A 24,686-nucleotide genomic window follows, 5' to 3' on the forward strand; every position below is an offset into this window, starting at 1 on the left:
TAAATAGTTAGATACGAAATTTATGCGAAAAATGGATGTCATTTCAGATTAAAATAAATTCAAATTCAAATATCAATTTCAATTTCTGAATAAATATATAAACATAAATATAAGCATAAATATAAATACATATTCAAAAGCATAAAGAAAAAGCAAAGCTCCAGTTAATTTCTAAATAGCAAAATGCTAAGTTCATAAACGTATTGAAATGCGAAATAAACATGTGAAATCAATTGGTATTTTGAATACGTGCGAAAACCTTGTTCAACAAAGCAAAAAGCTCCACATTTCACTCAAACGATCCTTTTGTCAAAACCACTTAAAAATATATTCTTTTAAATCGTTCATTGCATCCATCAACACAACACTCTCTCATTGAAAGAGTATTTTCACTAAAAAAATACAAACATTACTTGAAAAAGAAAATTCATTCATTTTGCAATTTCATCAAACTCTTCATTGAATCCAATGATCCTTTTCAAAATCCATCACCATTTTATTGAAATTAACTGAATCAAAATTTCAGCAAACAAAACAGAAAAAGACAAAATTTTCAATTATTTTCCCCAGTGAGCATAAGTGCACATTTCAATCCATTCTCATGCTGTCCATTATCTCCAAAGAAAAAAGATTGTTCTCTTTTAATTTTCTTCCACCTGCATTGTTTTCGAATTTTCAATCTTTCAGAAGCAGATTCACAATTTGTTTTGAATTCCTTTTCTGGATATTTCCTCATCTGCTTCTTTAAAAATATTCCACAAGACTCTCGCAGCTCGAGATGTTGTCTTTGCTCTCCTCATATAAAATTGCATCCGTCATCGTCATCGCCGCTGCTTCTCCTGGGAAATGCCCAAACAATTCCCGCTTCACCCACATCAACGTCACCCTTTCCCCTCGTTCTGCCCTCCAGCATCCCTTCACCAACTCATGCATCCCACTTGCCTCACTCTCCCCTCCACACGGCCTTTCCCCATTCACTATCTTCTGCCCTGCCACCTCCCCCTCATACTCCCCAAACGGAACTTTGAGTGTCAGACACTCCCACAACATCATCCCAATCGAGAACACAACTGTCTTCTTCGTCGCATGCTTCTTTGTTCTATTCAGCAATTCAGGTGCCTTCCACCTCAAACACTCATTCCTGTTATCTTCTTCATCTTCAAACGCTGATGAGGGCAGAGAATCTCTTTCATCATCATCCTCACTGGTTGATGTCACAACTGTTGATGAAGATATTGAGGATGAGTCTGAATCTGAAGAAGAGCAGTCAGAGTGGAGGGCAATGCAGATCACCATATGCTCTGAGAACAGCACAATGAGCGGACTCAAATTGGCAAGTGACTGAAGCTTGTTCTCCATTTCATCAAACGAGTGAAGAGCAAGATTCGCAACCCAAAATAGAATTTGGGCAGCTGTCTGCTCCCTCTCCTGCAGAGTGCCAATTGCCATTTCCTTTGTCTTATTCCTTCCATGCAACAACATAAACAACGAATCTCTCAGATCCACAATCAGCTTTTCATGCGGCGATGAACAGGCCATCGCATCCACCAGATTTGACATGGATGAAGTGGTTGGACACAGATCCTCTCCACGAACAAATGTGGATTCTGTGTCTGAAGTGTCTGTGGTTGAAGTGGATGAAATGGATGGTGATGGAGCCTGCTTTCTAATTTCCTCTTCTTCAACCTTTTCCAACATCCATTCTGGAATCTTGTCTGAATCTCTTCCTAGGATATATTCTGTTGATCCGCTCTCACTCAACAAATGCTCTGATGACTCTGAATGTTCCATCGTCTTGTCATACACCCTCTTCTTGATCCTTTCTTCATTCTTCTTTTCAGCTTCTCTCTCCGCTCTCCTCCACTGCTCCTCCGGTGACATCTCCATCGTCACCATCTCAAATGCCTTCGGATCTTTTCTGATGTTATCATTCACAATTTCTCTCAAATCGTTGTTCTCATTCTTTGCCTTCTTCCATCGGATAACAAACAAAATAAATCCAATGAGAACAATTATGAGAATTATTGCCATAATAATCACAATGATTGGCCATATCGATTTCCCCTCTTTTCCTCCTTCAACAATCCTTTCATCTCCATTTCCTTTGGGCTCACTGTTCTTCAGTATCTGTGGTGAAGTGGAAGCCAATGACTTTCCAAACAAAATCATCACTGACACCTCTGTTTCATCTGAAGCCAATGAAATATTTTCTGATGGAACTCTTCCAATCACTTCATTTTCTGATATGAAACTGTCTTCCTCAAAACGATATGTCTCAACCAGCTCCACATCCCCTGTTTTATACACAAGTCTGAACGACAAGTCACACGGCACAAAAAGAGATCCCTTGAATTGGACAAAAATCTTGCTTCCACTTTCATTCACAGAAACCTCTTCCAGTCTGGGAATGAAGAAAGACGATGGTCTTTCTCCTGCTATTCCTCCAAGTGTGCATCCATCATTCAAAATCCAAAGCGATGAGTTATCCTTCAATCCATCTCCGCCTTTCAAGCTCGAAATGGTTAGTGAGGCAGAATCTGAACAGATGATGTTTCGACGAAGAGAAGGGTATTTTTCGATGAATGGATTGTTATTTGCCAACATTCCCATCTCAATAACAGCCTTTCCCCTTTAATCGATACCCCACCTTTCGATGAATTCTCGATTGTAATTTCATTCACCTGCAAATTGGAGCTTTCAGAATGCACGAGAGATCCATTCCATTCACATATTTCTTCAAAAGCATTTGCAATTGCAATTTCACTTTCTTTTGTTAACGTTCCAATAAATCGACTCAAATCCATCGAAAAATTCGTCGCATCATTCACCTTCAACATGCTCCCTTTATCCGATAAGGAAATGCAATTTGAGCAGGAACCATTTGTGAACGAAATACATGCAGAGGTTGAAGAAGCCGAAAGAATAGAAGCTCCTTCTGAATTCCTTGAGCAGTTGTCGAATGACGAGCTTCCAACAGAAATTGTTCCTGAAGATGAACTGCCAATCGCAATGATGCAACCATCTGACAGCTTCACTCCATCCGCAGATACTCCATTAATGGACATTATTCCACAACTGCCAATCTCAAACACATCTGCTGTTGATTCAATCTCTTCCAGTTTCACATTCGTCAACGAAATCTCATCTCCGCTCAACAGAAATGAAGGCTTCTTGAATGAAAGGAGTGACACTGAGCAGTTATCAACATGAAGAATTCCACTTTCAATGCTCAGCAACGATGAGTTGAGAACAACAGGCTGAATGCTGTTTGACCCTTCAACGGATGAAAAATCAACAAATGAAAGGGAAAGTTGGCCACTTGTTTCATGAACAACAGAACTGCCTGAAAATGAAAACGACTGGCCAAAGTCCAATTTCACACTCTCAATCCGAACTTTCCCTGATGTTGTGATAACACCTCCTGCATCATTAACAATTGCAAAGCTCAGATGCACCAAAGCAGCTGGAGGAGATTCCAGAGGATGGACAACAACATCGTGAATGCTGCATTTCCCTCTCATCGCTGTTTCCTTTGATATCAACAGCTGCGAGTACGACGACGGGATGATGTGCTTCACTCCCACGTTCAATGACTCACACGGCCCATGCAATTCTCCACAGGAATTGAAATCAGAGTGATTCTCTGCACAAGCCGACACAAATATCGTCTCGCTCTGGTATTTCACAACCCTCAGCAGCAGATCCTCTTCCCCCTCAAACGAGTCTGTTGAACAGCCCCACATCGCCAGCTCCTTCACAAAAGGTGCTCTGAAATCCAGCAAGAATTGCTCATCAACTATCTGTGTTTCGATTGAGTGGCATCGAACATACACATCTCTCCCTCTCAATGCAGTGTTGTCTTTGAAGGTGAGATTCGACAGCACAAAGCTCAGAGGCTTCTCAGCCACTGAGCAACACTCCAGAAACAGCCACCCACCTCTTCCTGTGGTGGAGCAGAAACACTCAGAAATCGTGCAAAACGAGCAGTCGAAGCTTCTTCCTTCATTCAACATGCAAAACATCCCTCCTCCCTTTCCACACCTCGTTCCACCACACTTCTTCATCGTTGTGTTTCGAATCACCATTTTCAATGGCTCATCATCATTGGCATTTCGAATGATGGGAATATCATCTGTTGTGTTCTGAGTGACTTCTTCGAATGAACTCCATTCAATGAGAACATCTTGTTCAACTTCATTTTTCTCTCTTCTTGAACTCTTTGATATTTTCAATCCGCTTGCTCCTTCCAGCTCAACATTCTTCATCGTAATGTTTTTGATTCTTAAAATCGTTGTTGATAACACAGAAACAACATCATGTGAAAAGCCGAGTGATTGAATTGTCACCAATTCCAACACCACTGTTCCTCCATCTGCTTTGATCAGCCCATAATTCATTATCTCTCCCTCATTGCTTTCTTCATTTTTTGTGAATGAGCAGTCTTTCACAGTCAACAATCCCTCGCTTGATTCAACATGCATCAAATAATTCACTCCACTTGTGAATGATGAAGGAATCACAAACTTGATCAATTCAAAATTGGTTATTCCACAAATCTTCATTGCTGCTCCTTCTGTTCCTTCAATTGAAGAGTGACATTCCAAAGAGCACACATCGTTATCTTCCGATTTTATCGTCACCCCACTGATATCAACACTCTTTTGAAGAATTCCTTTTCCATTGATCTTGATATTCCTTTCGTTTCCTTCAGGCAATCTCGTTAATGAATGGTCGATTGACAGGCAAGGATAATCTGAAAGTCCACAAATGCACACATCTTTTCCATCACCCCCAACAACGATCTCTGAGCCAAATGTTCGCCAGAAATAGATCAGTGGGATGGCATTTGTCCCATCATCTCCATCAAAGCCGCTCAATGAATCCAACGAAATATCAGCCAGATGCTCAGACACAAATGGAAGTGAGGTGTTTGTGATGCTCTTTGTCAAGTTGGATGATTCAACAAACAGATTATTTCCATATCTCGCAGCATTTGGCTTGTCTGTATCAAAAACAGGAGATGAGACCACAAATGAAGAATCGCCATCAATCAACTTCAGCGCCATCCCTCCGCCAAACCCACTTTTCCCTTCTTCTCCAGCTGGTGCTGAACATCCTGTGAATGTGCATGAAACAATATTCATTTGAATGTTTCCTTTCAACTGGGCATTGATAGCCCCTCCTCTGCTTCCATCATCCAACACAGAGCATCCATCAAAAACACACTCTTCAATATTTATTTGTGTGTTTGCATTATCATCATGGCTGTTGCAAATGCTCACACACCCTCCACTTCCAGCTGCTCTTTCGATTTCTGTGAAAGTGCAGTTAGCCATGTTCGACCATGTGGTGATCATTAACTCCGCATTTGTCCCACTTCCAGACAGTGAGATCAATGGAATTGTGCTCAAGATGATTGACGAAGCAGAGAAGAAATCAATAACCAACGAACCAGAATCAACAGATAAGAACAGGCATGCTAATTCTGATGAAGGATCTTGAAGAGAAATAGAGCAATGAGACAGAGTCAGTTGTGACGAAGATGAAATGAAAGTCTGGTGAAGAGGAAGAGAAGATGGAAGAGAGAAGATAAGTGCTGAAAGCACTGTTTCCACTCCAACTGTCACCATTGCTGTGTTTGTTTCTGTGGTTGTATCAGAAACTGTCCAACCACTCTGATCATCATTTCCTCTGATTTCATGTTTCTGTCCAGTAAAGGCCAATTCATCACTCATCAATATCATTCCATTCACAACAACTTTCTTTTCTCCTGTTTGTCTTGTGAGGAAGTGTTTCATTGTCAAACAAGGGAATTGGACAATTCCACAATGTGAGTGATCGGATGCTTCAGCGTTGCTCACATATACTTCTTCTGGTGTGGGAAGGAGATAGATGCACAGAGGAATGAACAACATGCTGTCGGCCTCCTCCACACCAGTCCACTTCGTCTCCCCTATCATTTCGACTACTAATCCCACTGAATCCCTCGTAATAACACCTTTCAGCTCCATTGCCTTCACAAACACTTCTCCTCCTGATGCTTCTGCAACACATCCCTCAAACTCAATCCCTTTCAACACAAACCAACTTGCCCCTTCTCTCACATCAATATACACACCTCCACCAAACCCTTTCCCTTCTTCTCTTCCAAGCGCTTTGCAGTTCTTCATCCGAACTCCCCAATCCATCCCCAACTCCATTCTCCCTCCATCCTCCAAAACAGCTCCAACACCTCCTCCATTCCCTCTTCCACACTCTCCGCTCATCTCACCTCCCTCAATCATCAGCGCTTCCCCACTGGATACAACTCCTCTCACCACTGCCCCATCCCCTTCTCCCTTCCCAATCCCAACTCCTGTGCAGTTCTTCATTTCTGCTCTCTTCACATGCACCACGCTCACCATCCCTCCAAAGCATTCATCCCCACACACAAAATCTGAGCTGTTCATCTCCACACCCAGCATCCTTTCTCCTGAGATCAGCCCCTTTCCAAAAGCTCCTCCCGCATTCCTCGTTTTCATATTCACAATGCTCAAAACAGATTGCTCCCCAAAACACTCTACAATTTCCACCCCGCTGAACCTCACATCCTCAACACTCACTCGAGTGATTGAACATTTCCCACTCTCCAAACACATTATCCGATATCCAATCTCATTCCCCACCTCTTTCCCAACAAACATGCAATCTTGAACAGAAACATTCGCTCCTATGCTGTTCACGTACACCACACACCTTTCATTTCCCTGGAGCTCTCCTCCCACTGCAAACTTCATCTCCTTCACAATCGCTATTCGCCTCAGCTCAATCACTCCTCCCCTCCCTCTCCCATCTCCAACAACCTCCACAACAGTTTTCTCCTCCACCCCGCCAACAATGCACCCTGCATCCTCTCCCATTACAATGCTCTCCTCCAGCTTGAACGGTGAAAGCACCACAACCTGCCTCACTCCTCCTTCCTGCTGCCGATGCCTCACCCCATATCCCACTGTCCGGCATGGATACGCTCCAAACCCACACACATCCACATCCACACCACCACTTCCAACACTCACATTCCCCTCCCTCTCCATCAGATAATACACCAGCGGAATTACCACCAAAGGAGCCTCCACTTCCACCCCAGCTGCATCTTCTGCACCAAATGGTGCTTCTCCTGAAAAGAACTTGAATGATTCCCTCGTCACACTCACCCCCAGATCCGGGGATATCACAAACACATTTCTCCCTGAAACGGCTCTGTTCTCTCTGAACACAACATTCTCCAGCACCATCGATGAGAATGCATTCTCCATCACCACTGCTATCCCCCCGCCTCTCCCATCCTCTGCCAGACACCCGCAAATCTCTGTTCCACTCCTCTCTTCCCCAAGCCTCATCCATCCTCCATCTCCTATCTCTATCCTCATCCCACCTCCATCTCCTCCCACGCTCGAACAGTTATTCACACTCACATTCTCCACACGAACCCCTTCCCCATCCCCAATCTTCATGTTCACAACACTTCCTCCTCCTGATACCCTCTCAATCCAACCAAATGTCACATTCCCAAATGGCACCATTGTTGATGCTGAGTGCAGCTTATCAGCAATTAGCACCGAAGACAGTTTGAATCTCTCAATCCGGCTGTTTCTCACCCAGAAACGCCCCAGATCAACCTCAAACATCGAGCACTCAAACTCGACTTGAGTTTGCGACTCAGGAGAATACACACACATATCATCCAACCCACACTCCCCCTCCGACGAGATCATCACCAGTATTCGCATCGAGGGCGACTGATGGTTGTGCAGGATGGTGAATGACTCCAACAAAAGTGAGCCCGTTGACACAGAAAACAGCAAAGGATCTGGAGATGCAATTCCAGAAGAGTGAAGAACAGTGCGGTTTCTGCCTGTTCCCTTGAGCAATATCTCTTTTTCCCCAATGTTTAGACTTTCCCTTTCAGAAATGTGATTCCCTTCCAATAATACAATTCCGTATGAACATTGTCTGTTGCTTTTCTCAACTGAGTGAAAAAGTGTCTTACATGGCAGCCTTTCCTCCAATCCACAAATATCTTCATTATCATTGCCTGTAACTCCAATGAAGCATGGGTTGATATGAATCCCATTTGGAATCCATTCATCAGGATAATTCCAGCTATTATTGTTGTAAGTGACTCGATACTGTTTTATATTTGTTGTGTATGACTCAACAAATGGTGTCTGAAAAAGTCGTTTGGATAAAGGATCATAAAAATAAGCATCATGACCCTTATAATCATCAAGTTCAGCGGTTCTTGTGAAGCATTCATGAAACATACAGAACCATATCAAACTTGGATTCTGATCATGAAACTCAAGTTGTTCCATTGTTATTGCTCCTCCAGCCTTTCCTCCAACACATCTCAAATAATTGCAGGATCTTACAGAGAAACCTTTTGGTGAATAATCAATTCGAAAGGCTCCACCCCACCCTCTTCCTGCATCATTACCGTCAAAAGTGCATTCCACTATTGCTCCAGAGGTTGAATCATTTCCCCTACTGATGTTGAACTTGTCAAAAAAGAATCCTGCTCCGTGTCCTTCACAAATGCATTTCAAGAAATGCAAAGAAAATAATCTCGAAAATGTTGACACAACAACAGCATAAATTGCACCTCCCCTTTCCTTTTCTATTTTGCATTCTGTGAAATTGCTTCTTTCAATTACTAAACCTAAGATATTGCATGTAGAAATAGCTCCACCGAATGATTCGTTTCCTGTGCATTTGTCGAAAATACAATTCGAAATGTTCAGAGATGCTTGAGGCTGATCATACAAATATATTGCTGCTCCGTTTGTGGCATTGCAGCCGCTCCACTCGCAGCTCTCAAATGTGTGTGATCCATTTCCGAGCACTTGCCTTCCCATCTGTCTCCTTCCTTCATTTTCTGTGAATCTCAGACGATTGCACCTGATATATGAATTATTCACAGAAAGAAGCGAAGACAGAGGGCAATACATCGAATCCACAACTCCCCCATAAATCGCATCCTCCACGGAAACAAATGAGCAGCTATCAATTTTTGTGAAACAATCATTCTCAGATCCTCTTGATGATTTTGCTGGTGAAGCTTTGGTGATGTTTGAGAAAGCACACTTGAATAACAAGATGCTCGATAAAGGCCCATTGCACAAAAATGGGGTTGGTGAAAGCAACACAGACGAAAATGTTGAGTGGCTCATTGACACAGCTCTGGTTCTGCCAACAGAAATATCGTTTGGCGAAAAGGCAAGAGAATGGAAGAGTGGCGTTTGCCCTTCAATAATAAGCGATATATTCACAAAGCTTGCTGACCCAGCGTGCAGCTCGATCGGAGATCTCTTTGACTCGGCAACATGACAAATCTCGCAGTCTTCAAAAAATAAAACAGATTTTCCTCCAATTGAGACCATTGCCTCTTCTCCTGGAGAATTCAGCTGAATAGACAACAGAAGAAGTGTGGAATTCAGAAGAAGAAAATGGCTCTGAAAACAACCTATTGTGCAAAGTGAATATAAATTTCCATTTTGTTGCGAATTTCCCTTTTTTTGCTTTTCATTTCTTTGGCTCTGTCCTTTTGCCTCTTTGCTGTTGCCAAATCCATAAATCCATTCAGAAACGCTCGTGTGCATCTCTTTTGTCTCATCTCCTCCTTCCTTATATTTTGTGTGCAACTCACTCGCAATTTCATTTCTGAGCAAACATGGCTGGTTCTTGGATCTCCTCACTTTTCCTTTTTCTGCTCTTGTTTCTGCTTTTTCATGTTTTATTCCCACAAACTGCTCCTGATCACCCGCTGCACTGCAACTCACAATCGAAATAATTAATAGGACAAACATCAATATTTTTTGTGGATGTGGGCCCATTCTGCAAAGGGATAAAACGTCTTCTTTTCCCTCAGGAATCCTTTTTTCTCGTCCATATGGGAGTTTTTGATCTATTCAATGATTCTTTTTTTGAAAGAAACATGATCTCAAAATGGACTTCATGCCAAATAGCACAATAAATTGGGTATTCCATTTTTCACAAATGATCGCAGAGCGGACTGAAGAGATAAGCAGATCTCCCAATTCTTTGCATTATCAGTTTCTCATTTCAATAACACAGTTCAAAAAGAAACAAAAAAAAAGGTTGAAAAGAAACATATATGCAAGACTTTGTGGAACATAGCCTTGAATTCGCGCACTTGCTGTTTTGGGTGGGGTTCTTCAACTGAAACGAACGAATTGAAAAGTTATCATAAAAACCAATTGGCATTTTGTTTTTCGCACACGTCTCTTTCAGTTGAAATACTGCATGACATCCGAAAATATGCGTTCATCAAATGTGGATAGAATTTCGGGAGATGATCCTGACGCAGTGAAATTATCGGAGGATGGAAGAATAGCAGAATAAATGAAATATGCAAGAAAGAGTGACGCTTTTCGATGAGTCGATTCCTTTGCTTCTTCATGCAAAGAACAAAGCATTTATAAAATGCAACATGAGGAAAATTCCAGTGTCTCTGCTTTTCTGAAGCAAAAACAAGAATTTTTGTTTTCAATATTTGGCCCTTAATTATTTCCTCAATCACATAAATATGAGTTTCTGAAGCTAACATACACTTGCAGATGTTCTAGTGTTTTGTGACAATTTCAAGCCATTCTTTCTATCAATGTCCTTGTTTCTGTATTTCTGGCACATCCCCTGCTTCAGCAGGAATTGTATTTCATACGATTTTTCATGTATCTGAATCTGCCAAGGAAACAAACACCGCTTTTGTAATGCTGTTTACATTGTGTATTTTGAGGTACTCGTGGAAGGATCTGCTTGTGGAAGTGGAAGTTATTGGAAAACAAAAGCCATTTTTGTTTGTTTGTTGTTCTGCACGAAAGAAAGGGGAATTCTGGAAATTGAGACTGGACAAAAATGAACAAGTTTGTATATGGAATATTTTCTGAAGAGTATCTTTTTTGATATATTTTTCTTTCTTTTTCTTTATTTTTGAATGAAAATCTGCTTTCAGAAATGAGCATTAAACATTGCATGTTTGATGTTCAACAAAAGAAGATATTCGTGAAAGCAATGTTTTCCAATTAAACGGACAAATGTGAGCAAATTGAATATTTTTTAAAGGTCAATTCCATTCTTTGTGATATGAATCAGTTGCCGAAGACAAAAACAATTTGTTTCAATAACTGAAGGAAAATGCAGTTTGTCTGATTTATTTATTGATTTTCTATGAATAGGTTTGTGTCTTTGAATAGGAGAGCATTTTGCTATTGTGCGATTGCTTTGGAAGTAATATTTCAGTTCGATTGTCTTATTTCATATTCTGCAGCCAAGTGGTTTGACAGCAACTGAGTTTCTTCAACGGAAGATGCTTCAATCTTTTGATCGCCTTCATCATCAAATACAGTTTCAATACATATACTGTTGGCGCTGATGGAGAAGAGCAGACAGATGGGCCAGTTAGTCTATCTTTAGATGGATGAACGGCTTCAATGAGCTAATAGCAATTGGTGCTCAAAAAAATTAATCTGGACAAGGAAGCCATTTTGTTACAAACGGGAATGCAGTGAGATGCATGTTTTGAAAGGAAACCTTCCAAAGCAAAAAGGATGAAATTTATGTTCATGTTGAAGAGAAAGATTGCTCACATAGCTTGTCTCAGAGTTTTGGACATGCATATAACATGTGCAAAGAGGAAGGAATATCGATAAGCAAGACAGTGGCAAGGGCTCTGCCGTAATACATCAGGGGGTGCATCAGGAATGAACCGAAACGAATGTTTGAATGAACAAAGGATATTGAAGCATGAGATTATCATAATTCCGATTTCATCAACATTTATTCTTCCTAAGTTAATGAAAGATATTTATCTTATTTATTGTTACTATTCTACAGTCGTTGTCGATTACTTTTCTTCTTCAGTATCAGTATTTGTTGACTGCCTTGTTTCTTTTCGCTCCCTTTGGCGATTTCAGAACACTCAGATTTTTATTGGTTGATGAGAAGGAAAATATGATTGTCTGCGAACCTTCTTCAAACAGATTCCTGATATGGCGACTCTATCAGCATTATATTGAGCATTGAACATTATTATTTAAAGTCATTTGAATGTGGAAAAGAGAGATGAAGAATTTATTTCTCCATCTACTTCCCTTCTGTGCCTCTTATCATGTTGTTTGCAGGTCTGTCTTTCTGTTTATCTGTTTTTCTTTTTCAATCAATCTTGGCATTGACCATTTCAGACAGACTTCAAAAAGCAGTAGAAAATGGAATACTTGCAGTTATGTGCGTCTGTGTTTCTTTCGACAAAGAAAGAGAACAATGAATAACGTGTTAACATTAAACTGGCTGGCTTCGTTCCTGTGGTGCATACGATTGAAAGTGTGGATATAATTGCAATATCAAGCAAGATGAGCTGCATTCGGAGAAATTCATTCAGTCAAAAGCAAAAGAAGGATGAAGCAGGTTGAAACGAACAAGATTCTCAAAGCATGGCTGTTTTTGCTTTTAACAAAAAATAAATGAAGATGATGTCTCTGATGCAATACGTTGAGGGCGCCTGGTCAGAGCCAGGCATGTGTGCAGAAAGAGACGATGGAAAGCATCTATTTATCTATCTGCTTGCAGATGCGTGCATCATTCACCGAATGAGATAAGAGATGTGCAAAGTGTCTGACACTTTTTCTTCAAATTCTTCAGCTGCATTTTCTGTTGGTTATCGATCAGCTGCTTTCCTTTTCTGCATTGTCTTTTAATGCAGAGTTAGAGAAAGAGAGAGATTGAGATTGAGGTTGAGATAGAAAGAAAGTCAAAAAGTCAGAAAGAGGAAGTGCATGAATGAATGAATTTTTGAAAGTGAGGAAGAAAGCTAAAGTTGAAAATGAAGAGAAAGAAGAAAAGAAAAAGATGATGATTGGGAAAGTTATTGTGATGATGGGAAAAGTATTGAAAAAGAAAGAAAGAAAAGAGAAAAAAAGAAAAAGAAGGATAGACGGGGAAGATGGGGAAGATTATAAAAGGGAAGTTTGAGGGAGTATGTGTGAGCTACGGCCATAGTTGGTCATACGCACCGGATCCCTTCAGACCTCCGAAGTTAAGCGGCCAACGCTGGGTTAGTACTTGGATGGGTGACCGCCTGGAAAAACCCAGTGCTGTAGCTTTTCTTTTTCTTCTTTTTCTCCTTATTTATTTCTTGTTTGAAATAGTCTTTTTGAATTTATTTGGATAATAGATTATAATTTTTATTTCAGGAGGAAAAGTCTTCGAATGATTTTTGATTTTTTTTTGATTTATTGTTGATTTGTTTGAAAGTCTTAAGGCACTTGATGACTTTTGAGGTATGAATAAAATAGTCTGATTGAAAAATAAATATTTTTTTCCCTTGGTAAACATTAGATTTTAAAAGATAAAATAAAAAAAAAAAAAATCACTTGATTTTAAAGAAATAGTTTTGATTATATTTTCCCCCATATTTTGTTTGTTTCGTTATTTAAAGGGGAAATTTTTTTCTAATTGTAACGATTTTTGGTTGATACGTGTTTTTCATCATAAGATGAAAAAAATGTCTAAACTCCGAATTGTGGTATAGTTAGTGTTAATAATGGTGGACACTTTCAATAACTGTGGACAGTGGCATTTTCTCAACAACTGTCAAAAGTTGCTTTTTGATAATTAGCCCAATAATTCCCTCAATGAATATGAACTTTTATGAATTGTTTCAATCACCCATCCAACACAATGAAATATAATAATTATTATTTTCAATTTTCGGAGAAACTTGACTTATCATATTTCTCCGAATTTCTCCGAAAATTAAAAATGTATTTTTCTTCATTCTTGGGAGCAAGTTGTTTCATTTCTGTATGTCTTATAAGTTTGTATTCAATGAGGGAATAATTGTGTTAATTGTCAAAATACAACTATCAACAGTTGTTGAGAAAATGCCACTGTCCACAGTTATTGAAAGTTTCCACCATTATTAACACTAACTAGGGTCAACTTTTTAATGGGACTTTTTCCCTTATTGGCACTTTTTTTGTTTTTGACTGCCAACTTTCAACAAACGTTGATTGGCTTTCAGTACTTCAAAAAACCTTTTTTACAAGTTTAACACAATTTATTTACAGTTTGTTTTTTAATTTTTGCTTATTACACATTGAGAAATTACGTTTTTTTGTTAAATTTGAACGGACTTTTACCAGCCAACTAGGCAACGTCCAAGAAATTGGATACATGTTTTGAATAGCAAATACTATTATCTAACTACTTTTAAATTCTTTTTTTTCATAAACACTTTTTTCTTGTTTTTTTCACATTTCATTTTTTTAACAATATTCTAACATAAAACCGATTATTTCTTTGTTCATATAATGAAATGAAAAAAATAAAAATTTGATATGAAAAACAAATAGTCTAATAATAAAGTGTTGGAAAAATGAAACATTAATTTTTTCTATTTGTCAAGAACTTAACTTTTTTACAAAAACTTGGTCATCGATTATTTTAAGTTAGCGCCATTTGTCCGTTTCAGATAAATAGAAAAAATTAATGTTTCATTTTTCCAACACTTTATTATTAGACTATTTGTTTTTCATATCAAATTTTTATTTTTTTCATTTCATTATATGAACAAAGAAATAATCGGTTTTATGTTAGAATATTGTTAAAAAAATGAAATGTGAAAAAAACAAGAAAAAAGTGTTTATGAAAAAAAAGAATTTAAAAGTAGTTAGATAATAGTATTTGCTATTCAAAACATGTATCCAATTTCTTGGACGTTGCCTAGTTGGCTGGTAAAAGTCCGTTCAAATTTAACAAAAAAACGTAATTTCTCAATGTGTAATAAGCAAAAATTAAAAAACAAACTGTAAATAAATTGTGTTAAACTTGTAAAAAAGGTTTTTTGAAGTACTGAAAGCCAATCAACGTTTGTTGAAAGTTGGCAGTCAAAAACAAAAAAAGTGCCAATAAGGGAAAAAGTCCCATTAAAAAGTTGACCCTATATTTTCACAGAACGTTCAAAAACCATTCAAATTAAATTATCTCTTCTATGATGAAAAAAAATGTCATTTCATGTTACAGAATGATTTCAGAAACTGAAAAAATAACTTTTTATGAAAATTTCTTGACATTAAAATTTATCATAATTTAAAAAAAAATAATTGTCTTTTTTGCATAAATGAACAAAATTTGATCCTGAAAGATAGGCAATTTCATTGAGGAATCTCACAATTTAATGATGAGGAGAACGCATGGCATTGCTATTTCACTGTTCTGTGAGATAAGATTTCACCAATATGCAGAATTCACAAAATTGAAAAAACGAGCAGAATGGGAATGGATACGCATATTGGATTTGTTCAAGATTAATAAAATTCAAAAGTTCCGTTCATAGAGGAAAAGTATTCGAAAATTTGAAAAACCTCATTGGAGTTACTCTTCTTGTGTTTCTATATCTCTTGTAAAAAAGACAAAATTGAAACTTTTTCATTGTTATTGATTGTGAATAGAAAAACAATTTCAAATTGTGCTTGTTCTTTGAAATGCTGCTTCATTTGAAATTGGAGCAGAAACAAGGACAAAATTGGATGGAAGGTGAAGATTGTGGTGATATAAGAAAAAGTCAGGAGAAGGAAACGCCATTAATGAAGAAAGAAGAAGTTGATTTTGATTTTTGGAAGAGAAGAAATTTTAGAAGGTGGAGGAGCAAGTTATAGATTTATGATTCTCTTACCGTATAGAACTAAAGGCACACAAATATCAATAATTCTGGATCATATCAGAATTGGAACAAAGTAATATTCTGACGAATGGAAAATTTTCCGATGGATGAGAACGTTTGGTTATTCACGCGAAACAGTCTGCCGTAAGCAGGAATTCATCAATAAAGAGAATAAGGCTTGTACAAACGCAATTGAAAAGTTATGAAAACAATAAAGGAAGATTTTTCCTCAGCTCGGAATGAGAATAAGATTTCTCACAGATTAGATTGAAATGTTTTTGGCTAAAAGTTCTTTGAAGCTTCAGTTTGAAGATGTAATAAAAGAGTTGATTCTTCACGAACCTGATGAATTGATTGAAGAGGAAAATGATATTATTGAAGAAATGGTTGAAGAAGAAATCCCAGATGCGGATGATATTCTTCCTGAAATTGAAGAAGATGAAGATTAGATCCATCCGAGGCCTGAGATGGAAAGTTTCGCTGCAAATTTCTTTTCAGAATATATTTTGACATTGTTATCTTTAGTCTTTATTCATTTCTCATAGAAAAAATTTCGAGTCACTTTTCTTTTTTCATTTTTTTTTCCTTTTTCTTTTTCATTTTCATTTTCTTTTTCTTTTCTTTTCTTTTCTTTTCTTTTCTTTTCTTTTCTTTTCTTTTCTTTTCTTTTTTAGAAAAATTTATTTCTTAATAGAATGATTCACTTCACTCTGATCCTCTTTTTAACCGTTTTTTTCACAATGATAATCTCTTTTATCAATAAATAAAGCAAATTCTGATGTACAAGCAATGAATCCATTTGCCTCAAAATCATGTTTTTTATCATTACACAAATTAACTCTCACTTCAAGCAATCAGATAGTTTTTTCTCTTTTAACTTAGTGAGCTGAAGAAAAAAATTATTCGAATTCGAAACAGTCACTTTTTTTAACAGATTTTATTTTATTAGAGTAGAATTCTCTTTTTGTTGTTTAATATATAAAATATACTCTTCAAATCGGCATTGCGTGAATTTTTTATTGATTCATAGGCTGAAAATTTTCAGCTACATCAATCTAATGATAAGCTTTTTCTTCTTTCATAGCACGATATATAAATTATTGTTCAAACAAATTTTTGAGGTTGACAAAATATTATTTAGTCCAATAAAACGTTGGAAGGATATTTTTTATTGCTTAATAAATGAAAAAAAATTCCACCCCCCATTGCGTATGTAATGCTTAACATCAGTCTCACCATTTCTTCAACTTTCTTGTTTTCCATCTATTTTTGACTTTTTGACATTTGTATTTTCGCTTTTCGGTTGTTCTAATTGGATTAACTTTTGTTTTACAACAATTGTAGCATGATGATTAATCAAACTGCTATTGAGTTGATTATCGCACTTCTTTGAAGATGAACTGCTGTAATGAGGAAATGAATTTAATGTCTCATTTCTTGAAATACTCTCTGATAAATTTGAGCTCTGTGTAAGAAAATTGGATGGTTCTGAATTGTCAGAAGGAATGCACTTTGCTTTTGGATTTTGCTTATTCTCACTTCCATGTTGAGAATCGTCCTCAGTAATTCGAGAAAAGAGTTTCCCTGAAAAGGTGGGCGGAGATATTGACTCCAGGCAAAAAGGAGATAAAGAAGAAAATGTGGATAATGCAGCAGCAGAAGAAAAGGAAGAGCATGATATTTTGTTCAATCTGTTTGAAATCTCATTCTCAGGTTGCTCGTGTGAAGGGGAAAGAGAAGGGCTCAGACGCGAGAAAAGCGAATGTCTTTGAAAAGGCGGGGATGAGCTAAATGAAGAACGGGAGCTTGGGGAAGAAGGAGGCAAGGAAACAGAATCGCTGGAAGATGCATCACTTGATAACGAAGTAAAATGCGAAAACGTGGAAACTTTTTTTTTAGGCACGGATTTAACATTTTTGTCGCTAACTGACAAATGCGATTTTTGTGGGTTGAAATGCACTGAAGGATAATGCTGTTTCTGAGAGAGCGCGCTTGGCACTGAGCATTCGGCAAAGTAATTGTAACTCTTTCTCGGCAAGCGCTCTGTAAGTGGTGGTGTCAAAAACAGCAATGAAGAAGAAGAAGAAGAAGAAGGATACGCCGATTTTGATGCTTCGCAGTAGAATGGGGATGCTGCTGAAGAGTTATCTGCAGTCGTGTAAGAGTCATCTCTGCTTGAAGGAAGGGAAAAAATTGTTTGACCAGATGAAACAGTCTTTGGCGTTGTTGAGGATGTCTTTGTGATTCGAAGGGTGGGAATCACAACATTTCGGTTTTTTAAAGAGAAAGCTGGTGGTAAAGAAGAAGATGAAGAAGATGAAGAAGATGAAGAAGAAGAAGAAGAAGAAGATGATGATGATGATAAAGTAAATGGTGATTTTGATTGTTCAGTAGATATGCCATTTTTACTCAAAGTCGATTTATTTGAAGGAAAAAGAAAAGATTTTGTATGAACTTTATTTCCTTGGTGCTCGATCGATTTTTCTCCTTCATCAGCTTCTTCGTTGCCTTCATCTTCCTCTTCCTCTTTTGATATCAATTCAAATTGCTTTGTTTGCTTTTCCGAGTCTCTACAAGGAGCAACCGAAGAAATAACAAGTGGAGCATTATGAAGAGTTTCAAGAAATTTTGAGCCGACGCCAACTTTATTGAATTTGTGTGATTTTTCTGACTGTTCGTTTTCAATTTTCATTGTTTGAGTTGGATCAGCACAATTGTGCAGTCCACAGCGAATATCTTTGCTGGTTGGTGTGTCTGATGGAAGAGATGGTGTGGTAAGAAGAGACTGAATAGGGGATGAGGAATAAGGAGAACTGCCAGTCGAGGAAGTGGAAAATAACGGTTTGGACAAAGTAGAAGAAGAAGCTATAGAAGAAGCAAAAGAAGCAGAAGAAGCAGAAGAAGCAGAAGAAGTTGATGATGTTTCTGAATTCCTTTGATAGTTGTGCCAATTCTCGTCTTCATCATAAGACTCGTCTTCGCTTTCAGAAGCATCTGATTCATTTTCACTTCTTCTGTCAATTTGTCTGTTTGATTCAATTGGCCTCTTTTTCATTTTGTGATTTCTAATCTCACCAGCAGCAGTGTCTTCAAGTGCATTCATTGGAGGCAGATGCTTTTTGATGTCCATTTCAGAAAGAGGATCAGAAAGTGTCCGATGCAAATGTGATTGTTGACGCGAAGAGTTTGAGGCTTGAATGGAAGAGGAGATGGAAGATGAAGATGAAGAAGATGAAGAAGTTGATGAAGAAGATGAAGATGAATGTGGTTTTAGATTGGAATGGAGGAAAATCGGAGATTTCAAAAGCAAAGTTGAGTTGGATGTCAACATTGGTGATGGAGAAGGAGATGAAACAGGTTTTGTTGAAGAAAAGCGAGGCGAAGCTAAAATGGATGGAGAATCTGGAGATGAGAAATAAGAGGAAGAGGACGAAAGAGTTGGAGATGTTGAGCAATAAATCGATGATGATGATGAGGAGGAGGAAGAGGAAGAAGAGGAAGATGATGATGAAGTGGACAGACAAGTTGAATTGAGATTTGGCGAAAGTGCTGCAGGAGCAAAATGATAAGGCTTTTGAAGCAGTTGTGAAGGAGAAGCGTGAAAATGGTTATTTGTTGTTTTGTTCTCTTTGATCTTTGCAGCTTTTGGTGAATTGTTTGCAGACAATGAATGAGTATTGAATGAAGCAGAAGTGTATGATAAAGGCATCACAGGAGATAATGAAGGAGATAATGAAGAAGAAGATGACGATGAAATATAAGAAGAGGAGGATGATGAAGATGATGAATCATGAAAAGGAACAGACTGATTTGAGCGAAGGAGTACAATGCAAGGCAAACAAGAGGCAGAAGAGGAGTTTGTGCTTCGGAGAGGAGGGAGAGGATGAGAGTCTGAGGAATGCAACGAAGGAGAGGGAGAGGGAGAAGGAGAAGGAGAAGACAAAGAGGAAGAGGAAGAGGAAGAGGAAGAGGAAGATGAATGAAAAGATAAAGTGGAATGAGGTGAAGAAGAAGTAGAAGATAACAAACCAGAAGTGCTGTGATCAGAAGTGAGCAATGGATGTGATGGCAGAAAAGAAGGCGAAACAAATGAGGAAGAAGAAGAATAAGAAGGGGCAGGAGGCGGAGGAGGGGTAGAGACAGGAGCAAGAATTGGAGCAGAATTGCTTGAATGTAGATCAGTTTGTGAGCAATGGAAAGCAACGTTTTCAGAAGGAAGGCTAATTAAAGCAGGAGCTTTTGAAGATGATATGGGAAAGAGGGGGGGAGGAGTAAGAGTTAGAGAATAAGGAAGAGGAGGTTGATTGGAAAGGACAAGAGGATCGCGATTGAGAGAAGGAAGATCTGCTTCAGTCAGCTTCAATTCAGACAGTGTGGAACTATACGAAGAAGAAGAAGAAGAGGTGGTGGAGGATGTGGAGGAGGAAGGAAAAGGCAAAGCAAAGCTGATATCGACTGTGCTTATTTTCTGATTGCTTTGAGGTTCACTGTGAGTTCCATTGGTGTTTATGCTTCCTCTTTCTTTTATTGCTCCCTTCTTTCTCTCACAAACATTTCCCTGTTCTTTCAAACATCCTCCTTTTTTGTCTTTCTGTGCAATTATCCTCCTGTTTCCGCTCTTCTTCTTCTTCTTCTTCGGACTTGGCGAAGAATCACTGAAACTGCAGCTGCTGCTTCTGTCCTTCAGATTTGTATGAGAAGAGGGTGAAAGCGAAGCAAATGTGACCCGTTTGCTTGGCGGTTGCTTTTGGATGGTTCTGAATGTGGAAGAAGGAGAATGGGAGGAAGAGGCTTTGGTTGAAGAAGAAGAAGAAGATGATGATAACTTTTGTGTTGAAGAACTTTTCTTGAATATGTTTGATTCATTAGTTTTTTTATTGGTTGTTTGCTTCAATGTTGATGTTTGCTTAGTTGGAGTTGACTGTTCATTTTGTTTCGCTTTCTCTTTTTTAGTTTCTTCTTCCACTTCTTCTTCCTCCTCTTCCTCCTCTTCCTCAATCACTTCAGTTGCAGCTTCACTTCCATTTTCGACAAGTTTCAAATCGTCTTCTTTTTCTTTCTCCTCAGTTGCTTCAACCTCCACCACTGTAACTTTTTCCTCTTCTTCTTCTTCCCCCTCTTCTTCTTCGCATTCATCTTCTTCTGCTATTTTGTCTTCTTCTTTCTCTTTCTCCTCCTTTTCCTTCTCCTCTTTCACATTCTTCTTCCTCTTCTTTCTCTTTGACATCTTCAGAAACTGCCTGTTCCTCCTCTTTCTCTTCGCCTCGTCCTGTTTCGTTCTTTCTCTCTCCATCTCTTCCTTCTCGCTCTTCTTCTTCGCATTCTCTCTTCTCTGCCTCGTCAGCCTCGTTTCCGCTGCAAAGAACAAAGAAGCCGGAAGAACATAGTTTTCTGGGTCTGGAAATGAATCAGAAGGGAAAATGCGGATGAAATCGCCCATGTGTGTCTCTTCCCACTCTAACAGAGGGATTTTTGTGTAAAATGGATGTTTGGGGGAAGAGGAGGAGGAGGAAGAAGAAGGAGAGGAAGAGGAAGAAGGGAAAGAGGAAGAAGAGGAAGAGGAAGCATATGACTGAGAAGGAGAAGAAGGAGAAGAAGGTGATGCTGATGTGTTGAGGGAATAAAAGAAGGGGATTGTGGAAGCAAATGTTGAAGTGTTAGTTTGTGGAACAGCTTGTTTTGGATGAAAAGCAGAAGAAGAATGTGAAGTGGAAGAGGAGGAGGAAGAGGAAGAAGAAGAAGAGGATGAAGTGAAAGGAGGGTGATGTGAAGATGACAGAAAAGGAGATGTTTGTATGTTTTGTGCTGTTAGGTGAGGAATCGTGCGATTGGTAGATGGAGATGAATGTGTTGATGAATGTGGAGATAAATCAGAAGAAGGTGTGTTTGAAGGAGAAAGTGGAAGTGAAGCAGAAGAAGAGGATGAAGAAGAAGAAGAAGAAGAAGAAGAAGATGATGATGAAAAGGTTTCAATAGAATTGGAAGAAGAAGGAGACAGAGAGGAAGGAGGAAGTAGTACTGGAAGTTCAACATTTAATGAGGATGAAGATATCAGTGAAGAAGAAGAAGAAGAAGAAGAAGATTTTGCAGAAGAAGACAATGACGTGTGCTGAGAAGGTTTATAAACAGGAGGCAAAGACGGAGAAGATGCTGATGACAAGCTATGTGTTTGTGTGTGATTGAGAAAAGAAAGTGTTTTTCGAGATTTCGATGGAGATAAAGAAACTGAATGAGGAAGGCGAGGATGTTGATTCTTTGGTGAAGAAGAAGAAGAATTAGAGAAAGAAGAAGAAGAAGAAGAAGAAGCAAAAAACGATGATGATGCTGATGATGATGATGAAGCTGTGTTTGAAGCAGAATTCTGACTTGAGGCAACTGGATGGACAACCGTTGCAGTTGCTGCATTGAAAGAAGGCACAGCCACAGCAGGTGGAGACGAATAGCAGTTCTCACCAACATCACCCGGATGCCAAACAGATGAAATGGCTGCCTCATTCAGCAGACTGGTGAAGGAAGGGAAGGGAAGGGAAGGAGCGTTAAGGGGTGATACGGAAGAAGAAGAGGAAGAAGAAGAGGAAGATGATGATGATGAAACGCTTGCCATATTTGAAGACGATGATACAGATGACCCAGTTGATGCCAAGTTTGTTGAAGATACAGTTCTCGCGTTTCCTCCTCCTTTTTCACCACCTTTATCCCCACCACTGCTGTTGCTGTTGCTGCTGCTATTTTTCACTGCAATGCTTGTTCCGTGTGGCCTCAGCAGTCTCTTCCAGTGCTGGTCCTTCTCGTTCTTCATCCCAATCGCCCTGTTCAGCAGCGACACGCCAACCAGCCGGAGCGAGTCGGCAATCACTCGAAATTTCACTTCGTAGTCCAACGGAGATTCTGTGGCGAATGAAGGCGAATGATTCACCTCCAGCACATGCGGGTGCAGGCGATCATCGAGAATCACATCAAACCCCAACAGCTCGAAGCACTGCGACTGCCTGCCCACAGAGCTGTCGCCGCGGAAGCAGAAGGAATAGCTTTGAAGCAGAAACTCAGCAATGGGGAGGATCGTCTTCACACAGCACTGCCCAATCTCCTCCCACAGCTTGTCTGTGTCGCAGTGCTCCTTCTCTCGTAGGTGCTTGATCAGCGCCCGGTGGCTCCACTTGCTCTCTCCCCCGCCTTCTGAGTCGGTCGATTCGTTCTGCACAAATTCTTTGTTTCGTCTGTTCACTGCATAGTTCGTGAGATGCATGAATGAATGAGCCAAGTTCTCTTCAGAAGGAGGATTATATTTCTCAGTTGAAAAACGGACAATGCCTAGTTTATGGAGAAAGACACGCAAAGGCATACAACTTGTGACGAGAACGTACACTCGTATGTCATATTTAAGTCCGTGAATTAAATGGGGATGCAATAAATAGCGTTGGACAACACAATCTTCAGAAGGAGAAAGCATTTCGGGCTTTTGGGTCAAAAAAATTCCTTTTCCTTGGCAACTTGCATCAGGCTTGACAATATATGTTCGCTCTTTCAATTTTGATAAATGATAATCTTGAAGCTCATTAAAACTACAACGTTGAATTTCAGTGAATAAACCAAATTTAAAAAAAAAATAAACATTAAACGTTTAAATAAAGACAAACTCGTGTGGGAGCACCCATGTTCTTGGAATAAATTTGTACTCATTTGGAAAGCGTTTCTTCATTTGATTCATATTTCTTGCCAAACAATCTTTTCTTGTTATCTCACACATTCCCGGAAAATGATTTATCTTCTGAAAACTTCTCAATCTCTTCACCCTATCAGCAGTAACAGATGTATCAGTCCAAAACAAATCCCATTCTTTTTCATCAGATACCTCCAACCAATGAAATTCTCTGAGGATTTCTCGAAGAACTTGATATTGGCAACCTTTTAAAAAGGCAAGTTCCAAAGCACAATCATGTAAGTTAGCTCTTAAAATTATATTAATAATAAATACATGTAAGATTAACTTGAATTATAGGCTCAATTCTCGATTTTTGTGAATGTTCCTGAAAAAAGATAATTATCATTTATTTAATTTGAAAGAGAAAAATGTTTCATTTTATAGTTAAAAAAATCATCACTAGTTTTAATTCAAAATAATTTACATTATTACCTGGGCGCGAAGCTCCTGGTCCACGTCAACGCTAGAAGAAGTCATTCATTTATAAATGAAATTTATTTTGGGTTGTTTTATCTTTTTTATTTCATAAGCTCTTTCATGTTTGAATATGTTTGCTCTTTCATTCAGGCTTGCGTTGTCATTTTGTTTTTGATTATCCAATAGCAATGCCGTTCTTATTTAAATTTGAAGAGATTCTAATATTTTTGAAAAATTCACAAAAATATGCAATTATCAAAAATTAATCATAAATTATATGAAATTTAATTAAAAAACAAATTGGAAAATAAAATTGTTAATAAAATATATTTTTTTTATTGGAATGGATGAAAATATTTTGTTGAGAATGATAAACCTTTTTTCCCTTTGGCTTTTGAACAGGGAAAAAAAAATGAAAGAAAGAAAAAGAAAAAAAAAGTAAAGAAAATGCAGATTCTGAGGTTTTAAAAAGATTCGAAAGAAGCAAATTCATGTTTTGAATGGGGTTTGAATTTATCATCGCTAAAACGTTCTCAATTGTTTTTCAGTTTATTATTGCCTGCTTGGTTTCAACTTAAATAACACAATTTATTGAAAAAATTTGGTAAATATTTTAACATTCACTAAAATATTTCCTTTTTGAAAAAAATTTCATTTATCACAAAAATAGAACACAATTATCAATTCACAAATAATTGAATCATCATAATAAAGACAGAATGGCTTCAATATATACCGATTTCAATGTAAAATTATTTTGATATTAAATCGTTTTTTCTACAAACATATTTTGTTAATTTTTTTTTTAAAAATTTAAAAGTTTTATCACTTCTGATTTTTTTGAAAGTG

General features: G+C 38.3%; 2 protein-coding genes across 2 annotated transcripts; both read right to left on the minus strand.

Annotated features, from left to right (window-relative positions):
- Window positions 1-744: 744 nt before the first annotated feature.
- On the minus strand, window positions 745-1,896 carry MONOS_16169 (uncharacterized protein; the record flags this gene model as incomplete). Its single annotated transcript, XM_067869083.1, has 1 exon — window positions 745-1,896. The coding sequence occupies one exon, from the start codon at window positions 1,894-1,896 to the stop codon at window positions 745-747; it is 1,152 nt and encodes a 383-aa protein (XP_067719517.1).
- A 15,065-nt stretch (window positions 1,897-16,961) lies between these two features.
- On the minus strand, window positions 16,962-23,897 carry MONOS_8233 (putative Tubulin polyglutamylase TTLL13; the record flags this gene model as incomplete). Its single annotated transcript, XM_067878625.1, has 4 exons — window positions 16,962-23,280; window positions 23,356-23,623; window positions 23,694-23,745; window positions 23,853-23,897. The coding sequence occupies 4 exons, from the start codon at window positions 23,895-23,897 to the stop codon at window positions 16,962-16,964; spliced, it is 6,684 nt and encodes a 2,227-aa protein (XP_067719518.1).
- Between the last annotated feature and the right edge of the window lie 789 nt (window positions 23,898-24,686).

The sequence above is a fragment of the Monocercomonoides exilis genome, assembly GCF_001643675.1.
Source record: "Monocercomonoides exilis strain PA203 chromosome Unknown scaffold61-464226, whole genome shotgun sequence".
NCBI classification, from domain to species: Eukaryota; Preaxostyla; order Oxymonadida; family Polymastigidae; genus Monocercomonoides; species Monocercomonoides exilis.